The 23,270-nt window shown below is 33.9% G+C and overlaps 1 protein-coding gene and 1 long non-coding RNA gene across 4 annotated transcripts; one reads left to right on the top strand and one right to left on the bottom strand.

The window, feature by feature from the left end:
* Positions 1-3,366: 3,366 nt before the first annotated feature.
* LOC105049060 (uncharacterized) lies at positions 3,367-7,321 on the top strand. The gene is made up of 2 exons (XM_010928597.4): positions 3,367-3,448; positions 6,155-7,321. The coding sequence occupies exons 1-2, from the start codon at positions 3,425-3,427 to the stop codon at positions 7,319-7,321; spliced, it is 1,191 nt and encodes a 396-aa protein (XP_010926899.1). The 5' UTR covers positions 3,367-3,424.
* On the bottom strand, positions 6,088-22,858 carry LOC114914370 (uncharacterized). Of its 3 annotated transcripts, XR_003801402.2 has the most exons (3): positions 21,283-22,441; positions 7,518-7,599; positions 6,088-7,334 (listed from the first exon to the last, which is right to left on the bottom strand). It is a non-coding gene; the product is annotated as an uncharacterized lncRNA (long non-coding RNA). The 3 variants fall into 3 exon arrangements; XR_012142666.1 differs by lacking the exons at positions 6,088-7,334; positions 7,518-7,599 and adding an exon at positions 11,413-11,753 and having other exon boundaries at positions 21,283-22,858; XR_012142667.1 differs by lacking the exons at positions 6,088-7,334; positions 7,518-7,599 and adding an exon at positions 16,514-16,666 and having other exon boundaries at positions 21,283-22,858.
* Between the last annotated feature and the right edge of the window lie 412 nt (positions 22,859-23,270).

Genomic DNA, 23,270 nt, shown 5'->3' with positions numbered 1-23,270 from the left:
AAAGATTTTATTGATAATGAAAGGATACTATAAATTTTGATCTAATCTGATCATAGCCGGATAATTTTTGTCAGTAGGTTGTTTCATTGTAGGTAATACCAAGAAATTTTAGATATCTCAAGTTTATTAACAGCTTGATAGTTCTGATATTAGTTCAAACTTAGAATGTCCTGACATAGATCTCATATTTTTTTAAAATTTAATATTGTTACTTGGGCTGATATAGAAGATTGAGGTTTTCTTAAGATGAGAGTTTACATATAAAATTTGTTGGAAGATCAAGAGAAGAAAGAAATCGATGGTTGTGAAGAGTGCCCGATATTTGACCTTTATTTATTTTTCTATCAAAGGTAGTCTGAGATAATTATGAATTTTGAGTGGAATATATTAGATAAATAATGATGGTATATTAATACAAATCTAAAATATTACAGTTCTTTAAAAAGTTGAGAAATCAATAAGAAGGAATGAGTTTGAGATTTCAAATAATTTTTGTTGTAACAAGATTATGAGAAATAAATAATATATAAGACATTAACGTAAGCTTAAGAATGACATGAAGAATGTATACTTTGAAATATGTATCTCGAATGACATAACATAATTTTGAGGATGAAATTATTTGAAGGGGGGAGAATGTAACACCCCGGCCCATTTGGACCCTGGATCAAGCCCAAAACCCAAAGCCCATACAAAAAAAAAAAAGAAAATGAAACAAAATGGGAAGAAGACTCCCGATGGGAGTCTTCTTCTCTAATGAATTTCGGATGGAAAGGGAGTCCTAGGACCACCGGAGCCCTAGGAACCTCTATAAATAAGCCTCTCCCTCTCTCAAGACCCTCCACCGGTGATCTTCGAGCTCGATTCCTCTCCTTTTCTCCGTAGAAGCCGCGGCAACCTCTTCCCATGCTCATCGAAAATTAGAGCCGGTGACGCTGCTGAAGCATGAGGTAAACCCATCTTCTCTTTCCCCTCTTCCTTTCCCTCCCTTCCACGATGCGATGCACCCTTGCCGGCCGTCGAACTCATCGAAAAATCCATGAAAAACGGAACCTCTGTTTTGCTCTATTTTGGCTGGGTCTTTTCCTTCCCTTTTTCGATCACCGACACCACCAGTTGCGTCATCTCACCACTAGGATGGGACCCTCACCTCCCAGCCTTCCTTCCCTATGGGTCTTGGCCACCGGTAAATGGCCAATGATCGGAAAACAAAAAGAAAAGGGTGGGGTCCCTGTTTTTTCAAATTTTCCTCCACCGGTCGAACCTCGCCACCGGCCTTCTCTTGTCCTGTCATCGTCAACCAGGTGCCATCGTCCCTCGTCGGAGCTCGAGCTACCAAGCTCCTCCCTCGGGTCCTCCCCTACTCGACCAAGGAAGAGGAAGAAAGATGAAAACGGGAGAAGGAAGAAAGAAAAGAAAAGAAAAGAAAAAGAAAAAGAAAAGAAAAATAATAATAATAATAATGAGAGTTCTCTCTCTTTTTTCTCTCCTCTCCCTTCTTTCTCTCTCTTTCCTCTCTCCTCTCTCTACCTTCTCTCTATATTTTCTCTCTCTAGATTCTCTCTCTAGACCTTTTCTCTCTTTATAGATTTTATCTCTCTAGTGTCTTTCTCTCTCTGATTTCATCACGCATCTTAGGATAAAATTGATATGAAAATATGATGACCTGAGATTACTCCGAAATTCATGCAGTAGATTAGATTCTGATCCAATCTTTATTCGAAATTGATAACATCAATCATGGTTAATCTATATTGAGTCACCCTGATGACCTCTGATGATCTCGACTATGATTGCCTCATCAGAAGGATACGAAGATTCTCTTCATACTTTCTCTCTCTACTTTCTCTCTCTAAAATTTTCTCTCTCTTCATGGATTTTCTCTCTAGAAGTCTTATGGATCAGTAGAGGATCCAGATGCTTAGACAAATCCAAATTTTGGTTAATCCTAAGAGAGGTCCTAGATTTGTGTTATTAGGACTGATTATCGGATAATTTTCTCCATATATGATTTTTATATTTGATTAGGATTATGAAGAGATAATTGTCTGCATATGATATCGAGTGAAATATTTTATTAAAGAAATTCATAAATCAAAGAAGAACATTGATTTCTGTACTTGGATCAGTCATCGGTAAAGGTAAGAATCCATGTACATAATCGTCATTATATATGTTATTTTACCGTTGGTTTTATCTCATTGATTTTGTATCGTTGGATTTGAGATCGATGAATTTGTTATATCTGAGACACTGTTATTTATTTATGTGATTTTGAGCATGAGTATGTTATATCAATACATATGTATCAGCGATTGATGGTATGATTATATGGGTATGACATATTTATTACACTGCAAAATTTGAATTGATTAATCAAGTCAAATATTATAATTTCATGAAAATGAAAGGAAAGAGAAATATGGTTTGGACTGGTCTTGTCATGTGGAATAGCTTGTCAGGAGCTTATGCCTGAGACAGCCCCCACAGGCTTATGTGTGAAAGAATCTGATCCGAGAAAGATCATGAATAATTTGATCCGAGAAAGATCATGGCCACTTTGATCCGAGAAAGATCATGAATATTTCGATCCGAAGAAGATCACAAAAATCGATCCGAATAAAAGATCATCGCATGATCCTGGTAGTCCAAAGCCAAAGCCAAAAAAAAGAAAAGGATTAAAGACGATGTGATAATAGAAGAAAATAGAAAGATAAGACATGAAACAATCGTTGAATAAAATTATTTCACTTATTAACATATGATAATGCATCTCTTTTGATAAAATAGATAATCTATAAATATTTGCAGTATTCTGGACAGTGAACATCGACTTTTATGTGTTATTGCTTATCTTTATTTTCAGATTATATTATTATATTGGTGTGATATGAAAATTTTTACTGGGCTGTAAAGCTCACACCCTTCATCTTTCTTTTCTTCTCAGAGTTACAAGATGTCTATGGTAGGCTATGGTATGGATTTGTGAGTGAGCGGATGCATAGATAGAGTACCGTTGATACCTGATCAGAGGATTGAAGGAATGTTAATTGTAATTATGCAAGTTTTATGAATTATTATTGAAATTAAATATTATGGTTGATAAGGTTGTAATGATTTAATTTGGCCTTGCATATTTTTTAGGGCTTGCTCTAAAAAATATGCGGCCATCACGTATTCGATCTGGATGTTAGATTCGGAGTGTGACAAAAGCTAAGACACCAGTGTCGCTGCACAAGCCATAAAATTGTCGAACAAAAAAAAAAACACGGCGTTTCTGGCTGCTGGGGCCCTCCCATGTGGACATCTTCTTAACTAAAGACCCAAGCCCCATAGTCATTCCAGTTTCTTTCTCCATCCTCCTAGCTCGTTCACCCTCCTCTTTCTCATATCAAATTATTCAGAAAATTTTTATCTTCAGAGCATGGATAGACGGGCAAGTGCTCAGGTAGAGTGATCTCAAGTAACCTTCCTATAACTGTTGGTTTTTTCTTTTCTTTTTTTTTCAATTTGATATGTTCTGAAGCTAGAAGCAGCTAATGGCTTAATGGCCAATTGGAGTTCGCGATCATCGTGGTCAGAGATCGTCCTATGTATGATATAAGTCCTGGTTACCATCGTTTCAGATGATGGACCTCAGCAGACTTCCCAGGCCAACTTCTAGATCTCTTCTATCTTTTTCCTGGATTTTTAAAATCATACTCAAGTTCGACTGTGTTGGGTTTTGATGCATAACATAAATCTCCAACTCAGACTTTTTTATCCACAATTTTTTTTTGATCGAATGGGAGGCGTTAACACCCAAGATTTTCATTCAGAAAAGAGAGGTTACAAGTCAAGACAGAGGAGTTTGGTTGACCTAGGTCAACCTATACAAATAAAGAAAAGAGGAGACGATCTTGAGGAAGAGTTGAAGAGTCTCTACAGGATACGAGTAATCCCTTGGGACTAAACTTACTTTATTTATTGGATAGTTTTTTGGATCCTTAGTTTAGAATTATCCTCAATAACTGACTTCCAGTTTTGTAACGTTTGACAGATTGTCTGTGAAGGGTGTTTGCCGTTAGTGCTTCGAATTGGAACAGCCTTCTATTTCTTTCTTTTCAATTATTCTTGGGTTTTGATAGGTTGAAAAGCCCCCAATTTTCTTCTGATAAATCTCTTCAATTCATTTGGAATTCATTTTATTTTTCTGAGATCTTGCAGTGAAAGCTAGGTCGGAGAAAAATGTCTACTTTTGCTCCAAACAGTTCTCTTTTTTTTTTTCTGTTTATTATGACCCCATATGATTATGATATTATGAAAGCTTAGTAATAAATTTATTTTGTGAACTTCTGAAGTAAATTAAACCCAAAAAGCACATGTGATATCATGATCAATCGCATGGATGGAACCAAACAAGCACAGATCCTCGCTCTTAGATATTCTCATCAAACCTCCTCTCCTTCCCAACTTGAGGTTGACTTCATTTTCTTAGTCTTCTACATTTGTTTTGGTTCAGGTCATGTCGGCACATTATTGTGTATATGTATCTTGACTATATCCTTAATTAGAGAATAAGCTTGGGCAACTTGTAAGCTTGTCACCAGTGTCTATGTTTTCTTGATTTGAGTTCTACCTGCCATAGTATGAACAGCTTTTTGTTATAGTGAACCGATTTCTTTGTGCGATAATTATCTAATCTGTGTTATGGAAGCATGTCAGAATTATGAGATATAAATGTTTGTAACTGACCCAAATTCTTTTGCTGAAATGGTGAAAAAAATTCACAGAGTCTGATCACTTGAGTAAAATGCATTTATGTGAGATTAAACCATAGAGAGAGGAGGGAGGGGGAGGAGGTCAACTAGTTATCATAGCGGTTGCTACTAAATGAATCTTGAAGCACAGTGATGAGGGAGAGGGGGGTGATCTAATATTATATAATGGGATTCAGAATGGGATATGGGATGAGATCTTGAAGCTCTTGATTGTAACTTGTCAGCTTCCTAGAGTAACAAGGTAAGTGGCCGTAGCCGTTGCAACAAGACCTAAAGAAAAGGAGTGCCAGCCGAATACATGTTGTGATATTTTATGTTAATTTTTATATCAGAAATAGGAATTGCAAGTTAAATATTCCAAAGCATTTCAGGTGTAGCATTTTTGGGGTCTTATATGGCATTTCTACCGGCAACTCTTATGCTATGAAATGATATATTTTGACTTATGCAGGTTGGCATGCATTAAATATCTACTATAGGCATATCGTCATTTTAAGTCTTCAGCATAAAAGAAATCTTCAACATTTCTTTGGTTTTAACAAGTGGAACTTAAACTATATAAAAGCATCTTAATTTCTGGATTCTTTTAATTCTAAAAGTAACTCTTAGCAACTTTAGTTCGATTTCTCGCTCAGAAGCCTTAGTAGAATTTTTTTTTTGATGTAAATGAGTTAGAAAAAATCTAACTCAAGGAATATTATATTAGCATACTAGAGTTACACATAATGGTACTTATATATATAATTATGAGAAGCCTTAGTAGAATACGCAAGACTTCTATAAAGAAGGGATTTTAAGTATATTAAAAAAAAATGAACAAAGACATTTCAAATTAACAGGCAATAGTAAATTCAAGTTAGCAGGACAAAAGGAATTTAATTTTTGAAATATTTAAAATCTAAAGGGTTGAAGAAGGAAGAAAAATGCATCCGAATCAAGCGATCATAAAGATGAGATTTAATGCATTAAAAAATTTAACTGTAGATTAATTATTTTCCTAAATTTTACAATTTAGATTTTAATTAAATGATTTCAGATCTAATATTTTTACAAGCTGCGTGTACCTGCATGTGCATTGTAATTAATTAGTTACTAGTTAAAAGAACAATGCATATATAAGATATGATCCTTTACAGTGCACAGGTTTGATTTAGTGTATCGCTGTAGCAATTTTTCCTCACCCCCTTGTCAATAGTGTAATTTAGCAAATTTTTAACTGCTATTTTTATTTGTTGATAGATCTCCTTTTATTTCTTAATATTGCTTAACCGAAGTCTTTTTTCTTTCATTACCTTTAATTTGATGGCTGTTTCCCTGGAGACATCTATTATATGAAAATTTTCAACCACTATTTTATTGCCCTTCAATGTAAACATGATTCTCTACTTGAACAGGATGGCAACGTAGTCACGATGAAACGATTCTCGGACTACTCAAAATGGATCATGATGATGCTTAATGGAATAGTGGCGGCATACTATCCTGTCCGTGGAGACATAACCGAACATGCTATTAGCTCCTACTTCTTGGTCTGTCGTATACTTATATGCTCAACGTTCTTAGCTGATCTCTCACTGATGCTGCTGACTTCATATTTGCTACGGTTTGGACGAATCAGTGAACGCCTTTACATCGCCGCCAAGATCCTAATTAATACCACCGGTGTTCTTATGATGCTAACTTCCGCCAGCCTTCTGCTTCTGCTGAATCCAAGCTACGCCATGGTCACAATCCTTGTGCTTCCAGTCATGGCGATTGTCATCATCGTCTTTTACAATGAAATTAACACGGGCCAAGCCCGCGAGGTTCCTGATTATGATGAAGATCAACGATCGGAGCTGAAGCAATTCTTTGATCTCTCCGCTTCAGTTACCAGTGCCGCTTTCGGAGGAATGATAGCTACTATCTTCGGTTACTTCAAAAATTTCCCTAAAGATGTCGATCAGGTTGATGTTAAGTTCTCTGAGGCCTTCATCTTCTTCACTGTCATCTCCGGTCTGCTCGCCATGCTGCTTACCACATTACCACCTTCACTTCCTTATCCCAATGCTACATCGCGCTACATCACCTTCATCAAAGTCCTCAAATATTCCTTGTTTGGTTTGCTAGTACTGATAGTGCTAGCAGTTGCTGCTGAATTTTTGGGCCAAGTCATTTTTCTGGCTTTCTTACCGATATTCTTTGCAGTTGTGGTTTGGTTCAGAAAGGAATTCATCTTGCTGGGAGATGGAACGAGTCACTTTCACAGTGCCACAGGTCATGAAAGCGAGCCTGACACCTCCTTGATCACCATTACCACTTTCATTTTTGCAGCATTGATGGCGGTTTACTCGGTGAACTTTGGCAGTGAAAGCGACGACCTCTACGTCAAGACCTGCATGTTCTTCCTGTCCTTGGCTTTCATGTCCAGCCTGAGTTGGATGGCATATAGATCTCCAAGAACACCAAGCCTGGCAAAGGCTGTGACGGTACTTACTTATTCTACCATTGTTTGGTCGGTATTTGCTATGCTGGGTCTCATCTTCTTGGCAATTCGATCAGGCGACGGCAAGAGAGAATAACTAACATATAAATCTGAAAAAACAATACAAGAAGTAGAGAAAGGAGGAATGAGATGGTCACGTACCATAATTCCACTGTGTGTATATGTGTGTGGTTTCAATAATTTTACTGCCCAACTTTTATATATATTGAGGTTGCTAGAAAATCAACATGGCTTGTGAACTCCAGCAGTTATACTCGATTAAAACTAGCTACCTCACAAAATAGCCAACTGAGCATGCTTTCCGTTCGCTTTTGATGCTGTGGTTCTTCATCAGTTAATCTCATCCATTTTTTCCTGCATTTTAAAAATAATAAGGGGAAATAATGGAAAATTTATTCGTATTAAAAAATTTTGGATATAAACGCTTCTGGAGGTTTGAAAAATCCTAGCTAGGAGAAAGGATAGAAATCAGTAACCCTTTCTGCAAACAAATATAGACAACGAGGCAGTGTATGGTTCCGGAGCAAAGAAGAAAGAAGCCCTAGATCATGAGCCTTAATTATTTCTATCAAAGCAGGTTTAGGAAAGCATCATGAATAATCATGCAAAGAACCCAAAGATGCACCAAATTTTTGCCTGCGTTTCTTCTTATCATTTCTAGTGTCAGAATACCTTCAGTCAAGAATATGGACGGGACCTGGATATATCTCAAACTGCATCACGATATGGTTACCTTTTGTAAAATGTACATATAATGCATAAATTTCTTTGAAACTTCCATTAAAAAAAAAAAAAAAAAATCCTTTGTAACTAATGCATTTAGCGGGAGATTTGTTGCCTCCCATGCCACGTAAACTCTACATTGGAGTTAGCTTAAAGATAATTGAGCTCTTTTCTCGAATAATACAAAAAAAAATTTTTTTTACCAAAATATATTCAAACCAAACTTATTTACCAAAATGATGTAAGAGGAAAAAACGCCATTTTGAATGGCGTTTTTCCCCCTGCCACGTCACTCCCCATTTCCACGGTGGCATCGTCCCAAAAAAAAAAAAAAAAGGAATAAACGCCATTTGGAATGGCGCTTTTAAAAACGCCATTCCAAATGGCGCTTTTAAAAACGCCATTTTGAATGGCGTTTTTAAAAACGCCATTCAAAATGACGTTTTCCAATTTTCCCACCCAAAAATAAAGAAAAAAATCGTGGAAAAATGGAAAATTTTGTTTTTTAAAATTTGAAATTAGTAAATAAATTAAAAATTTTAATTTTGATTGAATTTTAAAATATAAAGATTTGAATTTGTAATTCATTAAAAAAATTAATTTATATTTTTTATTTCAATTTTTTTTAAAAGATATCCAAAAAAATCTTAAGAAATTAAAAAAAAATTATCATAGAAAATAAAAAAATTAGACATGTCTAATTACGATGTACTGTGCATGTCTAATTTTAATTTAAATTAGAAAATATCATTTAAATTATTATTTTTATTATTTAATTAAATTTATTTATTAAAAAATTACAAATAGATAAGTAAAGATATTAAAAAAAATAAAAAATAAAAAAAAAGAGAAAACGCCATTCTCTCCCCTCCCCAAACCCCTTTTTCCCCTCCTTCTCCCTTCTCCTTCTCCCTTCTCGATCTTCTCCTTCTTCCTTTACAAATTTAAGTAAAGGAAAAGAATACATAATATATCATAAAAATAAAAATAAACTAATATTATATTTTTAAATTATAAAAATTACAAATTAAATTAAAAAATATATCATAAAAAAAGTAAATAAAAGATAAAAAATGGTAATAAAATAGAAATTATAATTTCAAACAAAAAATTATCTTTAATTTAAATTAAAAATTATCATTCAAATTACTATCCTCATTAAAAAATTTAATAAATTAAAATAAATAATTAAACAAATTATGAAAAAAGATTTAAAAAATTTAGAAAAAAGAAAAAGAATAAAAAAATACCGAAGGAAACGGTGTTTTCTCCTTTCCCCCTTCTTCTCTCCTTCTCCCTCTTCTTCTTTCTCCCTCTTCTCCCTTCTCCGGCGTCTCTCCGACAGCACGACGGTGAGCTGCCTCCTCTCTCCCTCTTCCTCTCTCTTCCTCTTTTTAAAAAATTTAAAAATTAAAAATTACCAGAAAGAAAGTCAAGGGATCGACTCACAGAGTGTCGCAGTCAAAAATTTTGCGTGCCGTTAAACTCTTTTAGCCATGAGTCGATTCATGGGGTCGACTAAAAAATATAAATCTACTTTTCTTACAATTTTTTATATTATGTATTTGTAATCTATTAATAAATAAATTAAAGAAAAAAATAAAAATAATAATTTAAATGATAATTTTTAATTTAAATTAAAATTAAATTTTTTTAAAATTTATAATTATAATTCTTATTTTATTATTATTTTTTTATTTTCCTATGATACTTTTTTTTATTTATTTTAAAATAGTTATCATTTTAAATTATAATTTCATTTTTCTTCTATTTTTTCTTTTTAGCATTCTATTACGTATTCTTTTTCTTTAATTAAAAAATTATTATTTTTTCTAAAGTTCAATTTACAAAATTTTTTTTCCACATTTTTACACTGGATTTATTTTTTGATCAAAATTTAATTCAAATTAAATTTTCCTCCCTTTTTTTCTTTATTTAAAATATTTTTTAAATAATAATATTTAAATTAATTTAGTTATTTAAAATATTATTTTTAATTTTAATTACAATTTTAATTCTTATTTCTTAAAATTAAAAATTATAAACTTTGTTCTTCAATTACAATTACAATTTCTATTTTTTTTCAATTCTTTATATTTTTATAAAATTTTTTTAACCTATTTTTAAAAAAATTTTGAATCTTTTTCTCTTTTTTTATTTTCTATGATAATTTTTTTTGAATTTCTTAAGATTTTTTTGGACATCTTTTAAAAAAAATTTGAAATAAAAAATCTAAATTAATTTTTTTAATGAATTACAAATTCAAATCTTTATATTTTAAAATTCAATCAAAATTTAAATTTTTTATTTATTCACTAATTTCAAATTTAAAAAAAAAAATTTTCCATTTTCCCATGATTTTTTCTTTTATTTTTGGGTGGAAAAATTGGAAAATGCCATTTTGAAAACGCCATTAAAAATGGCATTTTTAAAAGCGCCATTTGGAATGGCGTTTTTAAAAGCGCCATTCCAAATGGCGTTTCTTCCTTTTTTGGGACAATGCCACCGTGGAAATGGGGGGTGACGTGGCAGGGGAAAAAACGCCATTCAAAATGGCGTTTTTCCCTCTCACATCAGTTTGGTAAATAAGTTTGGTTTGAATATATTTTGGTAAAAATGTTTTTTTTTCGTATTATTTGGGAAAAGAACTCAAGATAATTGGATGAATATTTCACACTTATCTTTTTCTCTAATACTACTGTTGCGCCCATCCCTAGGTAGATTCCTCCAGACTGAATGGTGTCTAACGTTTTACCTCCTCCACTCTTCGTCCTTCAACATCAAATAGGTATTCCACCCAAAAGGACTGGTCTAACTTTGCTCCTGAAATACAGCACTCTTTTATTCCCTACACTTTTTCATATGGACAAAGAAACCCTCAACCCTAGCTCAGGAATAAAATAATTCAACTAAAAAGAAAAAGGAATGACCGGTCCAACAATAATTACTATTCCTATTCCAAATATTTTCTAATTCATGAACCAAACTTGGCCGAACAATGTTTTGCTGTGAATATCATCACTATCACAACCTGCAAAGTAATTGAGTTGCAGGAATAATTCATATATAAATTGCAGACAGTCCACTGACTGTCTAATCAAACACAGGCATCATCAAGGGCCTGATGATTTTTGGAGCCCTAGATTATCAGTTTTATGCCTTTAGTAACTACCCGATACTCACATCCAGCTCTTAGAATCTTCATCAGGCACATATATGAGTCAGATATGCATCAAACATTTGGATATCTATATATATAAATATATATAATTTATTTTCATTTCTAGAAATTGATAGATAGTTGACTCTAACAATTAGTTTGATTCACTATAGTAATGCTTAAATGAAATTTGATTCTTTTCCAAATATTGGTCAAGAATGCATATATTAAAATAATTAGATAAATTTTTATTTTCCAAATTTTTAAAGCTTATAACTTAGAAGTTTGAATGAGAAAACTGAATATTGGAAAACTTTAGCAAATGATATTTTTAAATATTTTTACATAATATATATATATATATGTCACGTCCCGAACCCAACACCCGGGTCAGATACGTGATGGCCGCACACTCCTTAGAGCAAGCCCTAAAGAATATGCAAGACCAAAATAAATCATTACAACCTTAACATCCATAACAATTAATTTCAATAATAATTCATAAAATCTTGTATAGGTACAAATTAAATTTCTTCAATTCTCTAATCAGATACTATGACACTCTATTCATCCTTCTGTTCATCCATAAATCCAAGCTATAGCCAATCATAAGCATCCTGTAACTCTGAGAAGAAAAGAAAGATGAAAGGGTGTGAGCTTTACAGCCCAGTAAAACTTTCCATATTACATTGATATAGTAATATAATCTAAAAATAAGAATAAGTAATAAAATATAAAATCTCATGTTCAATGTCCAGAATAATGCAAACACCCATAAATTTTCTGTCTTGTTAAAATAAATGCATCATCATATGTTAACAGGTGAACCACTTTTGTTCAACAATTATTTCATGTCTTATCTTTCATTTCTCTTTTCATAATCACATGATTTTTAATATTTTATTTCTGGCTCTAGACTATCCAAGTCTATACCTCAGTCATCATCCGGATCAAATCCACTTAAAAAGTCTTTCTAGACTGTCCCAGGATGAGCTCCTGGCCGGCTGTCCCACGTACCAAAGCCTGTGAGAGGCTGTCCCAGGCATAAGCTCCTGACGGGCTGTCCCAGACATGAGCTCCTGACCGGCTGATTCACCTGTAAGCCAGTGGGGGCTGTCCCAAGCATAAGCTCCTGGCGGGCTGTTCCACATGACAAGACTAGTCCATACCATATATCTCTTTCTTTTCATTTAATCATTATGTATTTATTTCATCAAATCAATTCCGACTTGCATTATGATCATTTCAGATATGTCATATCTATATAATCATGCCATCAATCTCTGATACATATATATTGACATAACATACTCATGCTCAAAATCAAATAACAGTATCTTAGATATAGTAAATTCATCGATCTCAAATCCGACGATGCAAAACCAATGATGCAAGACCAATAGTAAAATAGCATATATATAATAGTGATCATGTACAGGGATTCTTACCTTTACCAGTGACTGATTCAAGCACAAAAATCAATGTTCTTCTTTGATTTATAAATTTCTCTAAAAAAATATTCCACTCGATATCATATGCAGACAATCATCTCTTCATAATCTTGATCAAACATAAAAATCATATATAGAGAAAATTATCAATAATCGATCCTAATAACACAGATCGAGGACCTCGCTTAGGATTAACCAAAATTAGGACTTATCTATGTATCAGGATCCTCCACTGACCTATAAGACTTCTAGAGAAAGAAAATTCATGAAGAGAGAGAAAATTTTAGAGAGAGAAAGTAGAGAGAGAAAGTGAAGAGAGAAATCTTCGTATCCTTCAGATGAGGTAATTATGGTCGAGATCATCAGAGGTCCTATCAGGGTGACTCAATATGAATCAAATGTTATAAATTTCGAATAGAATCGAGCTGGGATCAAATCCACTGCACGAATTTTGGAGTAATCTCAAATTATCTTATTTTTATTTCAAATTTATCCTAAGATCTGTGATGTAATCAGAGAGAGAGAGTAGAGAAAGATTCTAGAGAGATAAAATCCATAAAAAGAGAAAAAGATCTAGAGAGAGAAAATAGAGAGAGAAACTGGAGAGAGAAGGTAGAGAGAGGAGAGAGAAAATTTTTCTCTCTTCTTCTTCTTTTTATTTTATTTTATTTTTTTTATTTTTCTCTTTCTCTTTTTCTTTTTTTTTTCTTTTTCTTTATCCTTTTTCTTTTCTTTTTCTTTTTCCTTTTTCTTTTCTTTTCTTTTCTTCTTCTTCTTCTTCCTTCTTCTTTTCCCGTGGGTTCCTTTGGGGCAAAACAGGGGCATCATCCCTCTCCATCTCCTCTCACCCTCAGGCGGCCAAGGAGGGCCGACTCCGGCCACCCTCTGACAGTAGCCAACGGCGACGCATCCACAGCCCCAGTGACAGCCCCAACGGTAGCTATTGCCGGTGGCACACAGGGGAGAAAAAAAAACAAAACGTAAACAGGGGTGTCCCTGTTTGAGCCCGAACCAGCATCTCGCCGACTTCCAAGCACCCAAAGGTCGGAGAGATTAATCCGAAAGAGAGGAAGAAGGAATGTACCTTGTTTCGGCGGCCAAAAACAGCTCCGACGGCCCTTCTCTTCCGATCAACCCTCACGGCGCTCTCTTTTGCCAAAAATCCTTCAAATCCCTTTAATTTCTTTGAAGTTTTGTTGTAAGATTCTAAGGGAGGAAAGGGGGGTTTTTATAGAGGAGGTTTCCTACCCTAGTCGGACTCCTCGAGTTCGATTTCGCCGGACACGGGTAGGAAGAAGACTCCGACTAGGAGTCTTCCTCCTCCTCTGTTATTATTATTTTTTTTTAAATCTGGGTTATTACATTCTCTTCTCCTTAAAATAATTTCGTCCTTGAAATTAGGTTATGTCGTTCGAGATACCTATTTCAAAGTATACATTCTTCATGTCATTCTCAAGCTTACGATAATGTCATATATATTATTTATTTCTCATGATCTTTTTATAACAAAAATTATTTGAAATCTCAAACTCATCCCTTCTTATTGATTTCTCAACTTTTTGAAGAACTGTAATATTTTGAACTTGTATTAATATACCACCATTATTTGTCTAACACATTCCACTCAAAATTCATAATTATCTCAGACTGCCTATGATAGAAAAATAAATAAAAGTCAAACATCGGGTACTCTTCACAATCATCGATTTCTTTCTTCTCTTGACCTTCCAACAAATTTTATATGTAGACCCTCATTTTAAGAAAATCTCAATCTTCTATATCAGTTCGAATAATAATATTAAATTAAAATATATATATATATATATGGGATCTGTGTTAAGACATTCTAAGTTTAAACTAATAACAGAACTATCAAGCTATTAACAATAAACTTGAGATATCTAGAATTTTTTGGTATTATCTACAATGAAGCAATCTACTGACAAAAATTATCAAACTATGATCAGATTAGATCATTCTTTATTTACAACTAATGTATTCCATAATATCTTCAGAATCAAAGAATTAATATTCTAATCAATTTAACCCACCATGCTTTTGCTGCGTACTTTGATCTTAATTTATCAAATTATATAAGTCTATTAAAGATAAAAATATCCTTATATGTTAGATCAATCCGAGATAGATCCAACCTTCAAATTTTATATAAGACTTACGGTAAAATTTTAAGTTTCTTTATCTTTACTACCTTTGGGTATAGCATATAAAAATTAAATCTTGATCCACTTCCTATATTTGAAATCATTGCATAAGTTTCATCACTTTACAAGAATCCAACATGTCTAGAATCGATTGGAGTTAACCTTAGATTTACCTTACAATCATTTAGATAATTTCTAAATCAATCTTCTTTTTTTTAAAAAAAAAATTAATTCTAACTTGACAAACTAGAAGAACTCAAGCCAACATCCTTAAGTAGAATCAACTTGATTATTTCTTATAGAGCTCTCTTCATCACAACCCTTAATATTAATCGATAAATCCATACAAAATCTTGTCCCTTGTATAAGTCATTCAAAATTTAACACTAACAAGATGTCTTAGTTCAATTTAAAAAAAAAAATAATCCAAACTTTGACTTGAATAATTAATACATTTCACAATCTTCAACAATCACAAAAAAAAATTAAAAAAAAAATTAATCCAAAGATAATAATATGAATTATTAAAGATTTCATCATAACCTGTATATCATACTCTGACAAAATAATTTTTTTTTTAAATTTACAATAATATCAAAATATTTTTGATCCACTTAGAAAAATAAACTATTGACTTGAAATTCAATGCCACTTGAAAGATCAAGGAATCATATTCAGAATATGATATTTTGAGTAACCAAAAAAATTTTATCAAGATGTGTATCTCATATTCTCATAATAAAATTCAAGTATATCTTTATATATATATAGATATATTTTTTATCTAAGATTGAGTTTCATATATGATCCTCTTATAGGTTCAATGCTCAAAAATATTTCTCTCTCATATGATGAAATTTCTTCTTAGACCATACCCTAATTAATTTTCTTTTGATAAGTCCAAAAATTTATAATGCTCAAATAATTAACATCAAAATTAGAAAAGTTATCATAATTTTCTTCCATATAAGTTTAGCATTCCAAAATCATCGAGTATACTCAACATAACATATCAATACCTCCAACTTCCTTCTAAGGTCAACTCTTCTAATATTCAGGCCACCCTACTAATTGAAATCCAAGATATAACTCGTCAATTTTTATTATAGACATCATACGCCACTTATGCATAAATTTCATCTTAATATCTAAATATTGAATCTTCTTTTTTATATCTATCATGTTCCTCATGATCATAACCTAAGTTCAGTTATCACTAACATTACAATTCTGAATAATTATAACTTTAAACTCAAATACCACTTAAATCATATTTTTTAGTGATCATAACCTAAACTCTAATATCATTCTATCATACCTTTAATGATCATAATCTTAAACTCTGATATTATCAATCATACTTTATTGATTATAATCTCAAAGTTTTGATATCACTTATATGACAATTCCTAGTGACTTTAAACCTGGGCTCTAGTACTGTTCTGTCATATCCTAATCACTTGTATCATTATCTCCAAATGAACGTAACCTAAGCTCTAAGCTCAGATGCCACTCTGTCACATCCTACTAATCTTACATAAAGTTTTAATATCTCTTCATAATCTCTAGTGATCTTAAACCTAAGCTTTGATATTATTCTATCACATCCTAATCATTTATATCGTAATCTCCAATGATCATAACCTAAGCTCTGATACCATTCTGTCACGCCCCGAACCCAACACCCGGATCGGATACATGATGGCCGCACACTCCTTAGAGCAAGCCCTAAAGAATATGCAAGGCCAAAATAAATCATTACAACCTTAACATCCATAACAATTAATTTCAATAATAATTCATAAAATCTTGTATAGGTACAAATTAAATTTCTTCAATTCTCTGATCAGATACTATGACACTCTATTTATCCTTCTGTTCATCCATAAATTCAAGCTATAGCCAATCATAAGCATCCTGTAACTCTGAGAAGAAAAGAAAGATGAAAGGGTGTGAGCTTTACAGTCCAGTAAGACTTCCCATATTACACTGATATAGTAATATAATCTAAAAATAAGAATAAATAATAAAATATAAAATCTCATGTTCAATGTCCAGAATAATGCAAACATCCATAAATTTTCTGTCTTGTTAAAATAAATGCATCATCATATGTTAATAGGTGAACCACTTTTGTTCAACAATTGTTTCATGTCTTATCTTTCATTTCTCTTTTCATAATCACATGATTTTTAACATTTTCTTTCTGGCTCTAGACTATTTAAGTCTATACCTCAGTCATCATCCGGATCGAATCCACTTAAAAAGTCTTTCTAGACTGTCCTAGGATGAGCTCCTGGCTGGCTGTCCCACGTACCAAAGCCCGTGAGAGGCTGTCCCAGGCATAAGCTCCTGGCAGGCTGTCCCAGGCATAAGCTCCTGGCCGGCTGATCCACCTGTAAGCCAGTGGGGGCTGTCCCAGGCATAAGCTCCTGGCGGACTGTTCCACATGACAAGGCTTGTCCATACCATATATCTCTTTTTTTTCATTTAATCATTATATATTGATTTCATTAAATCAATTCCGACTTGCATTATGATCATTTCAGATATGTCATATCTATATAATCATGCCATCAATCTCTGATACATATATATTGACATAACATACTCATGCTCAAAATCAAATAACAGTATCTCAGATATAGTAAATTCATCGATTTCAAATCCGACGATGCAAAACCAACGATGCAAGACCAACAGTAAAATAGCATATATATAATAGTGATCATGTACAGAGATTCTTACCTTTACCAGTGACTGATTCAAGCACAAAAATCAATGTTCTTCTTTGATTTATGAATTTCTCTAAAAAAATATTTCACTCGATATCATATGCGGACAATCATCTCTTCATAATCCTGATCAAACATAAAAATCATATATAGAGAAAATTACCGATAATCGATCCTAATAACACAGATCGAGGACCTCTCTTAGGATTAACCAAAATTAGGACTTATCTATGTATCAGGATCCTCCACTGACCTATAAGACTTTTAGAGAGAGAAAATCCATGAAGAGAGAGAAAATTTTAGAGAGAGAAAGTATAGAAAAAGTGGAGAGAGAAATCTTCGTATCCTTCAGATGAGGTAATTATGGTCGAGATCATCAGAGGTCCTATCAGGATGATCAATATGAATCAAATATTATAAATTTCGAATAGGATCGAGCTGGGATCAAATCTACTGCACGAATTTCGAAATAATCTCAAATTATCTTATTTTTATTTCAAATTTATCCTAGGGTCTGTGATGTAATCAGAGAGAGAGTAGAGAAAGATTCTAGAGAGATAAAATCCACAAAAAGAGAGAAAGATCTAGAGAGAGAAAATAGAGAGAGAATCTAGAGAGAGAAACTGGAGAGAGAAGATAGAGAGAGGAGAGAGAAAATTTTTTTCTCTTCTTCTTCTTTTTATTTTATTTTATTTTTTTATTTTTCTCTTTCTCTTTTTCTTTTTTTTTTTTCTTTTTCTTTTTTCTTTTCTTTTTCTTTTTCCTTTTTCTTTTCTTTTCTTTTCTTCTTCTTCTTCTTCCTTCTTCTTCTTTTCCCATGGGTTCCTTTGGGACAAAACAGGGGCATCATCCCCCTCCATCTCCTCTCACCCTCAGGCGGCCAAGGAGGGCCGACTCCGGCCACCCTCCGACAGCAGCCGACGGCGACGCATCCACAGCCCCGATGACAGTCCCAACGGTAGCTGTTGCCGGTGGCACACGGGGGAGAAAAAAAAACAAAACGTAAACAGGGGTGTCCCTATTTGAGCCCGAACCGGTATCTCGCCGGCTTCCAAGCACCCAAAGATCGGAGAGATTAATCCGAAAGAGAGGAAGAAGGAACGTACCTTGTTTCGGCGGCCAAAAACAGCTCCGGCGGTCCTTCTCTTCCGATCAACCCTCACGGCGCTCTCTTTTGCCAAAAATCCTTCAAATCCCTTTAATTTCTTTGAAGTTTTGTTGTAAAATTCTAAGGGAGGAAAGGGGGGTTTTTATAGAGGAGGTTTCCTACCCTAGTCGGACTCCTCGAGTCCGATTTCGCCGGACACGGGAAGGAAGAAGACTCCGGCTAGGAGTCTTCCTCCTCCTCTGTTATTATTATTTTTTTTTAAATCTGGGTTATTATAATATATATATATATATATATATATATGTTAAAATTTGTTTTTTATATACTCGGATTTTCTTGTCCGAGTCCATCCAACATCACTCAAGCGGAATGGTAAGAAGAATGCTATAAAAAGACAGTAGAGGTTTCTCTTCGACTTCTGTCATCCTTAATCTGTTTGGATTTTTTTATGGCATGTCTGCGTATGTAAGAGATGCAAATGAATGAGGCCAACAAGCAAAGCAACCTCACAACGTTCCCCGGGAGAGTTTACAAGACTGAGATCAAGGTCACTATAGTGTAATTTTGTTCCCTTTTCCTGGGAAAAGTTTTCTTGTTCATGATGGTCAAGTTTCTGCGCTTGATAAACCGACGAGGTACTTGCAATAACAAACCCATAATTAGAAGACGGCCATGTAAATATTTTGTTTGGAGGAAATTAAGATCAACCTCTTGAATTAATGGTCATTTTATGTTGAGTTTCTATTCACTAAAAATTTTACTCCCACCCACAATTATTTTTCATTTATTTTTAGCACTATTTTCTTTGGGGGGAGTGAGGTCTGCCCCCTTAGATTGACCATCGACATTTTATATTTAATTCCTCTTGGGTGAAATTTTTATTCTCACCCTTGTTATTTTATAAATAATTTTAGCCCTATAGGTGTTTAATATAACAATACATAAAAAAGGTCTTATTATGTATAGGAGAGAAATGTGTATTTGCAAAACAAACATATATATGCAAAATATTGGTAGAGCTATTTGGATGACAAAACATAAGTACGGTGCTTAGGATGAAGGACTAAATATAAAATGACAATGAAATAAAGAACTCATTGCTAAGTTTTCTTATCATTCATACGATCCATTGGAAAAGAGACATAATGATACCACCAGTGCTTACTTGGATCGTCTCTCTTTGCCACTTAGGCAAGAGGTTGGGAATTTAATTCCACTTGGTACATCGGCCCTTAAGGGGTGGGGTGCTACAGCGTAAAAAGTGGGAATTAGCTCCTCCTAAACTCGACGACGATGATGACGAGGATGATAGTGAAAGGAAAAAAAAAACATGTGGCTTGGGAGGCAAATATGAATGGATAAAGACAAGTTTATAGTGAAAAAAACTTATGGCTTTGAAGGCAAATATGAGTAGATAAGGACAAGTTTATAGAGCATGCCTTTATTATTCTTAGGTAATCAAATATTCATGATAATCCAATAACGAGATCAAGCTATACTATTACAAGAATAAAATGATGGGATAATCAGATCATTGATCCATCGGTTGTATAATTAAAACATGTTGATCCAATAGTTAACACTATAAGATCATTGCAAGCATACATGATCCCTTTCCGTGAAAGTTATCTCTTTCCATTTAATATGCATTATTCCAAAATATTCCATCCAAAAAAGAATGCATTATTCCAAAGAAATTCCTTGTTAGGTCATGGGATTTGATATTGGGAGATTTAAACCAACTACATCACATCCAATTGTCCTAGCCTTCATTATAGAACCTTTTTACAGATAGACAGAAAGTGAATGGGAGACATCTGTACGATAAATATCCAAACCCAAATATTTCAGGGTGCACCACCCAAGACTAGAATGCATAATCTCTAATTGCTAGGTAAAGAGGCAAGACGATTAGGATAAGGCCAATTCACCATTTTAGAGCTCCCTTTTATTGTTAAGGTTCTTCATAGACCCATTCCTCTTTGAATTTGACATGATAGACAGGTTTTCACATGAAAGTGTAAAAAAGCCAAACACAAGTGAGCCGGGCTATGCTAAAACCAGGCTTATTCTATAATCAAGCCAAGCCTAAGCCAATTCATTTAGTTTTGAATTGAACTTGAGCCATTGATGAATATCTTGAAGTCTTTCAAGACTTCCTTTTATATATATATATATATATATATTTCAACATAATTATATTAATTTATAACAGAAAATTATAAAAATATTTTAGATAAATAACAATTATTAAGATGATTATATATATATTTCATTTTTATATTTTGGGCTTTACGAACCCTTACTCATTCCGGCCTTAACTGATTGTGGGAAATTTTAGCTGAATGTATGCTAACTAGCAGCTCCCTTATTCAATTGTTTGCTTATTTGAGCTGCATATGTCCTTCATGTGCATTCCACTGCATGCGCCATTTCTTAGATATGAAACCTTTTGTTCTCAACCCAGTTAGCATGCGACTGCAATCGTTTGCGAGCCAAGTTGGCCAAAAAGTCTCATCTTCTGTTTCCTAACATAAAGTGCATAGTTGTTATGCATGCATGCAATATGGTAGCCACCGGCACATCCAAGATTCACAGAAAGGATGACACATGCCAATATACATGATGTTCTTTCTTCTTCTTCTTTTTTCTTTTTTTTTTTTTTATTTCAAAGAAACACCAAGCTATCAAATATTACCTGTATTTTAACCCCCGAGAGGTACCTTCCTATTCCAGCATATATCCTGCATTTTGGAGGAGTGTTGCAGTTGTTGAGCTACTAGCTGGCTCGCCATGCACAGATCTTAGAACATCATGAGAGGCAGCAAATGGAAAGGCCGCTGTAGATAGCTGTTGCACCTGCAACACTTCCATATGAAACCTCATAATATTTGGTTCTGGAAGGAGGAAATTGAATCGAAATCAAGCCTATGACACTCAGAAACAAAGCAAAAAAAAAATTGAGGAAGGATATTAAAGGATGGAAACCGAGCTGATAAGCCCGGGCAAATAGCTTCCTCTAATATTCGACGATCCTGTTGGCTACGGAATTGGCTGGAAATTCTATTGGATGTCTATAGCCAGGTCAACCACGCAAAGTCTTTTGTCTTAATTTCTCGGTGATTGATGTACCTAACCTTGAATTATTGTGAAATTTTATAGTTCAAATTGGATTACTGGATGGCTAAACTATTCTAAACGGTGATTGCGAATAGGATAAACTATTCCACATGACGTCGACGCATGGAACAGACTGGATCTTACAATTTGTTGAGCCAAGCCAGACACTTGTTCTTCGAATAAAATGATTAATAGCATAGATCTTCGACTTAAGTATGAGATTATTAATCTTGGATATCTAAGATGATTAGATACCTTTTGTCTTTCTATAGACCATTCCTATATATGTGCACACATGCATAAATACATGGATACATAACTCGTAGTTAGCTGAACTAGTACTATTACGGAGTATACCAAACTGTTCTCCGGTTTGTTGCATGGAATAGATTGAATTATATAATATCTTGAACCAACCACATATTAACATGTTCTTGCTTAGACTTGGCATGTATTGACATAACGTGGAAGGTTTATCCGTGCCTGCACAATACATGTAGTTATTTGCAAATTGAACTTGTAGCTGGCTAAACCGTGTTGGATGGTGCCATAAAATAGACTTATAAACTATTCTGCGACAGTGGCATGGAATAGACTGTCTTAAAATATCTTGGACCAAGCCAAACTTCAGCTGGATATTAACACATTCACTCAATTATACCTAGCATGCGCTGTAGAAAGGGTACGGTAGAAGGTTTTTTTTTATGAAAAAAATACGGTAGAAGGTTTGGTCATATCATAATTTTTTCATAAGATTTCATAATTTTGAGAGAGGTTTATTCATCATTTAAAATTTTCATAAATTTTTCAATGACCAATATGTCCTTTCCTCTTTATGACATTCTATGCAAAAATTATGACATCCTGTATAGACAATCATAATTTGACCATAGGATGTCATGATATCGCCACAGAATATTATAATTTTTCAGAAAGAGAAGAATATTTTTGTCATTCAAAATTTCAAACGAAAAAGTAAAACTGCGGATATTAAATATTCTTTGAAAAGCGGTGACTATGTGGCCCAATCAGATAGGACGGTGCATTTTTTCTACACCGTATGCGGTGTACAAAGAATTTTCCTAATGAGAAATTATGTGCGCACATGTTATTGTAAAAATAGTAGAGAGAGCATAGTTCGCAAGTCCGTTGGATGTTACCGTTGCGGTTACTTTTGGTGCTTTGATATTCAAGCTTAGAGCCTTTTCCACGTGATCACCAGATCGGCTTAGTTGCCACGTTCTGCAGCATTGGAGATGATGGCGAGCAATCTAGAAAACTGCCTAAGGACCTTGCAAGAAAGGAATTGACCGAGAATGGGGTAGAAGAAAACGATGCAAAAGCGCATCATGTTGATGTTGCCAGAACCGTCATCGGAGAAGGTGGAGCTTGCTCGATGGTTCTCGAAGGTGGTTAGGCTCCCAAGAGAGGAAGTCAGGGTAGATTCAAAGGAATGGGCGGCCTTGGCAGTGGTGGCTTAGAGCCTCGGCTGAAGGGTGGCAGTGGAAGCGATGATGAGGGAGTTCAAACTGTGAGCCAACTTGAAAAAAAGAGTACCGGGCTTTA

This window comes from Elaeis guineensis, chromosome 7 (genome assembly GCF_000442705.2).
Source record: "Elaeis guineensis isolate ETL-2024a chromosome 7, EG11, whole genome shotgun sequence".
Lineage (NCBI taxonomy): Eukaryota > Viridiplantae > Streptophyta > Magnoliopsida > Arecales > Arecaceae > Elaeis > Elaeis guineensis.
Note: the sequence above shows the minus strand (reverse complement) of the source record. Positions and strands in the feature narration are given on the sequence as shown.

What these genes read in the sequence shown, in the direction of transcription:
- LOC105049060 (XM_010928597.4), top strand. Translation starts at nt 3,425, where the DNA reads ATGGATAGACGGGCAAGTGCTCAG. An exon ending in ATAGACGGGCAAGTGCTCAG is followed by an intron (nt 3,449 to 6,154) that starts GTAGAGTGATCT and finishes CTACTTGAACAG; the next exon opens with GATGGCAACGTAGTCACGAT.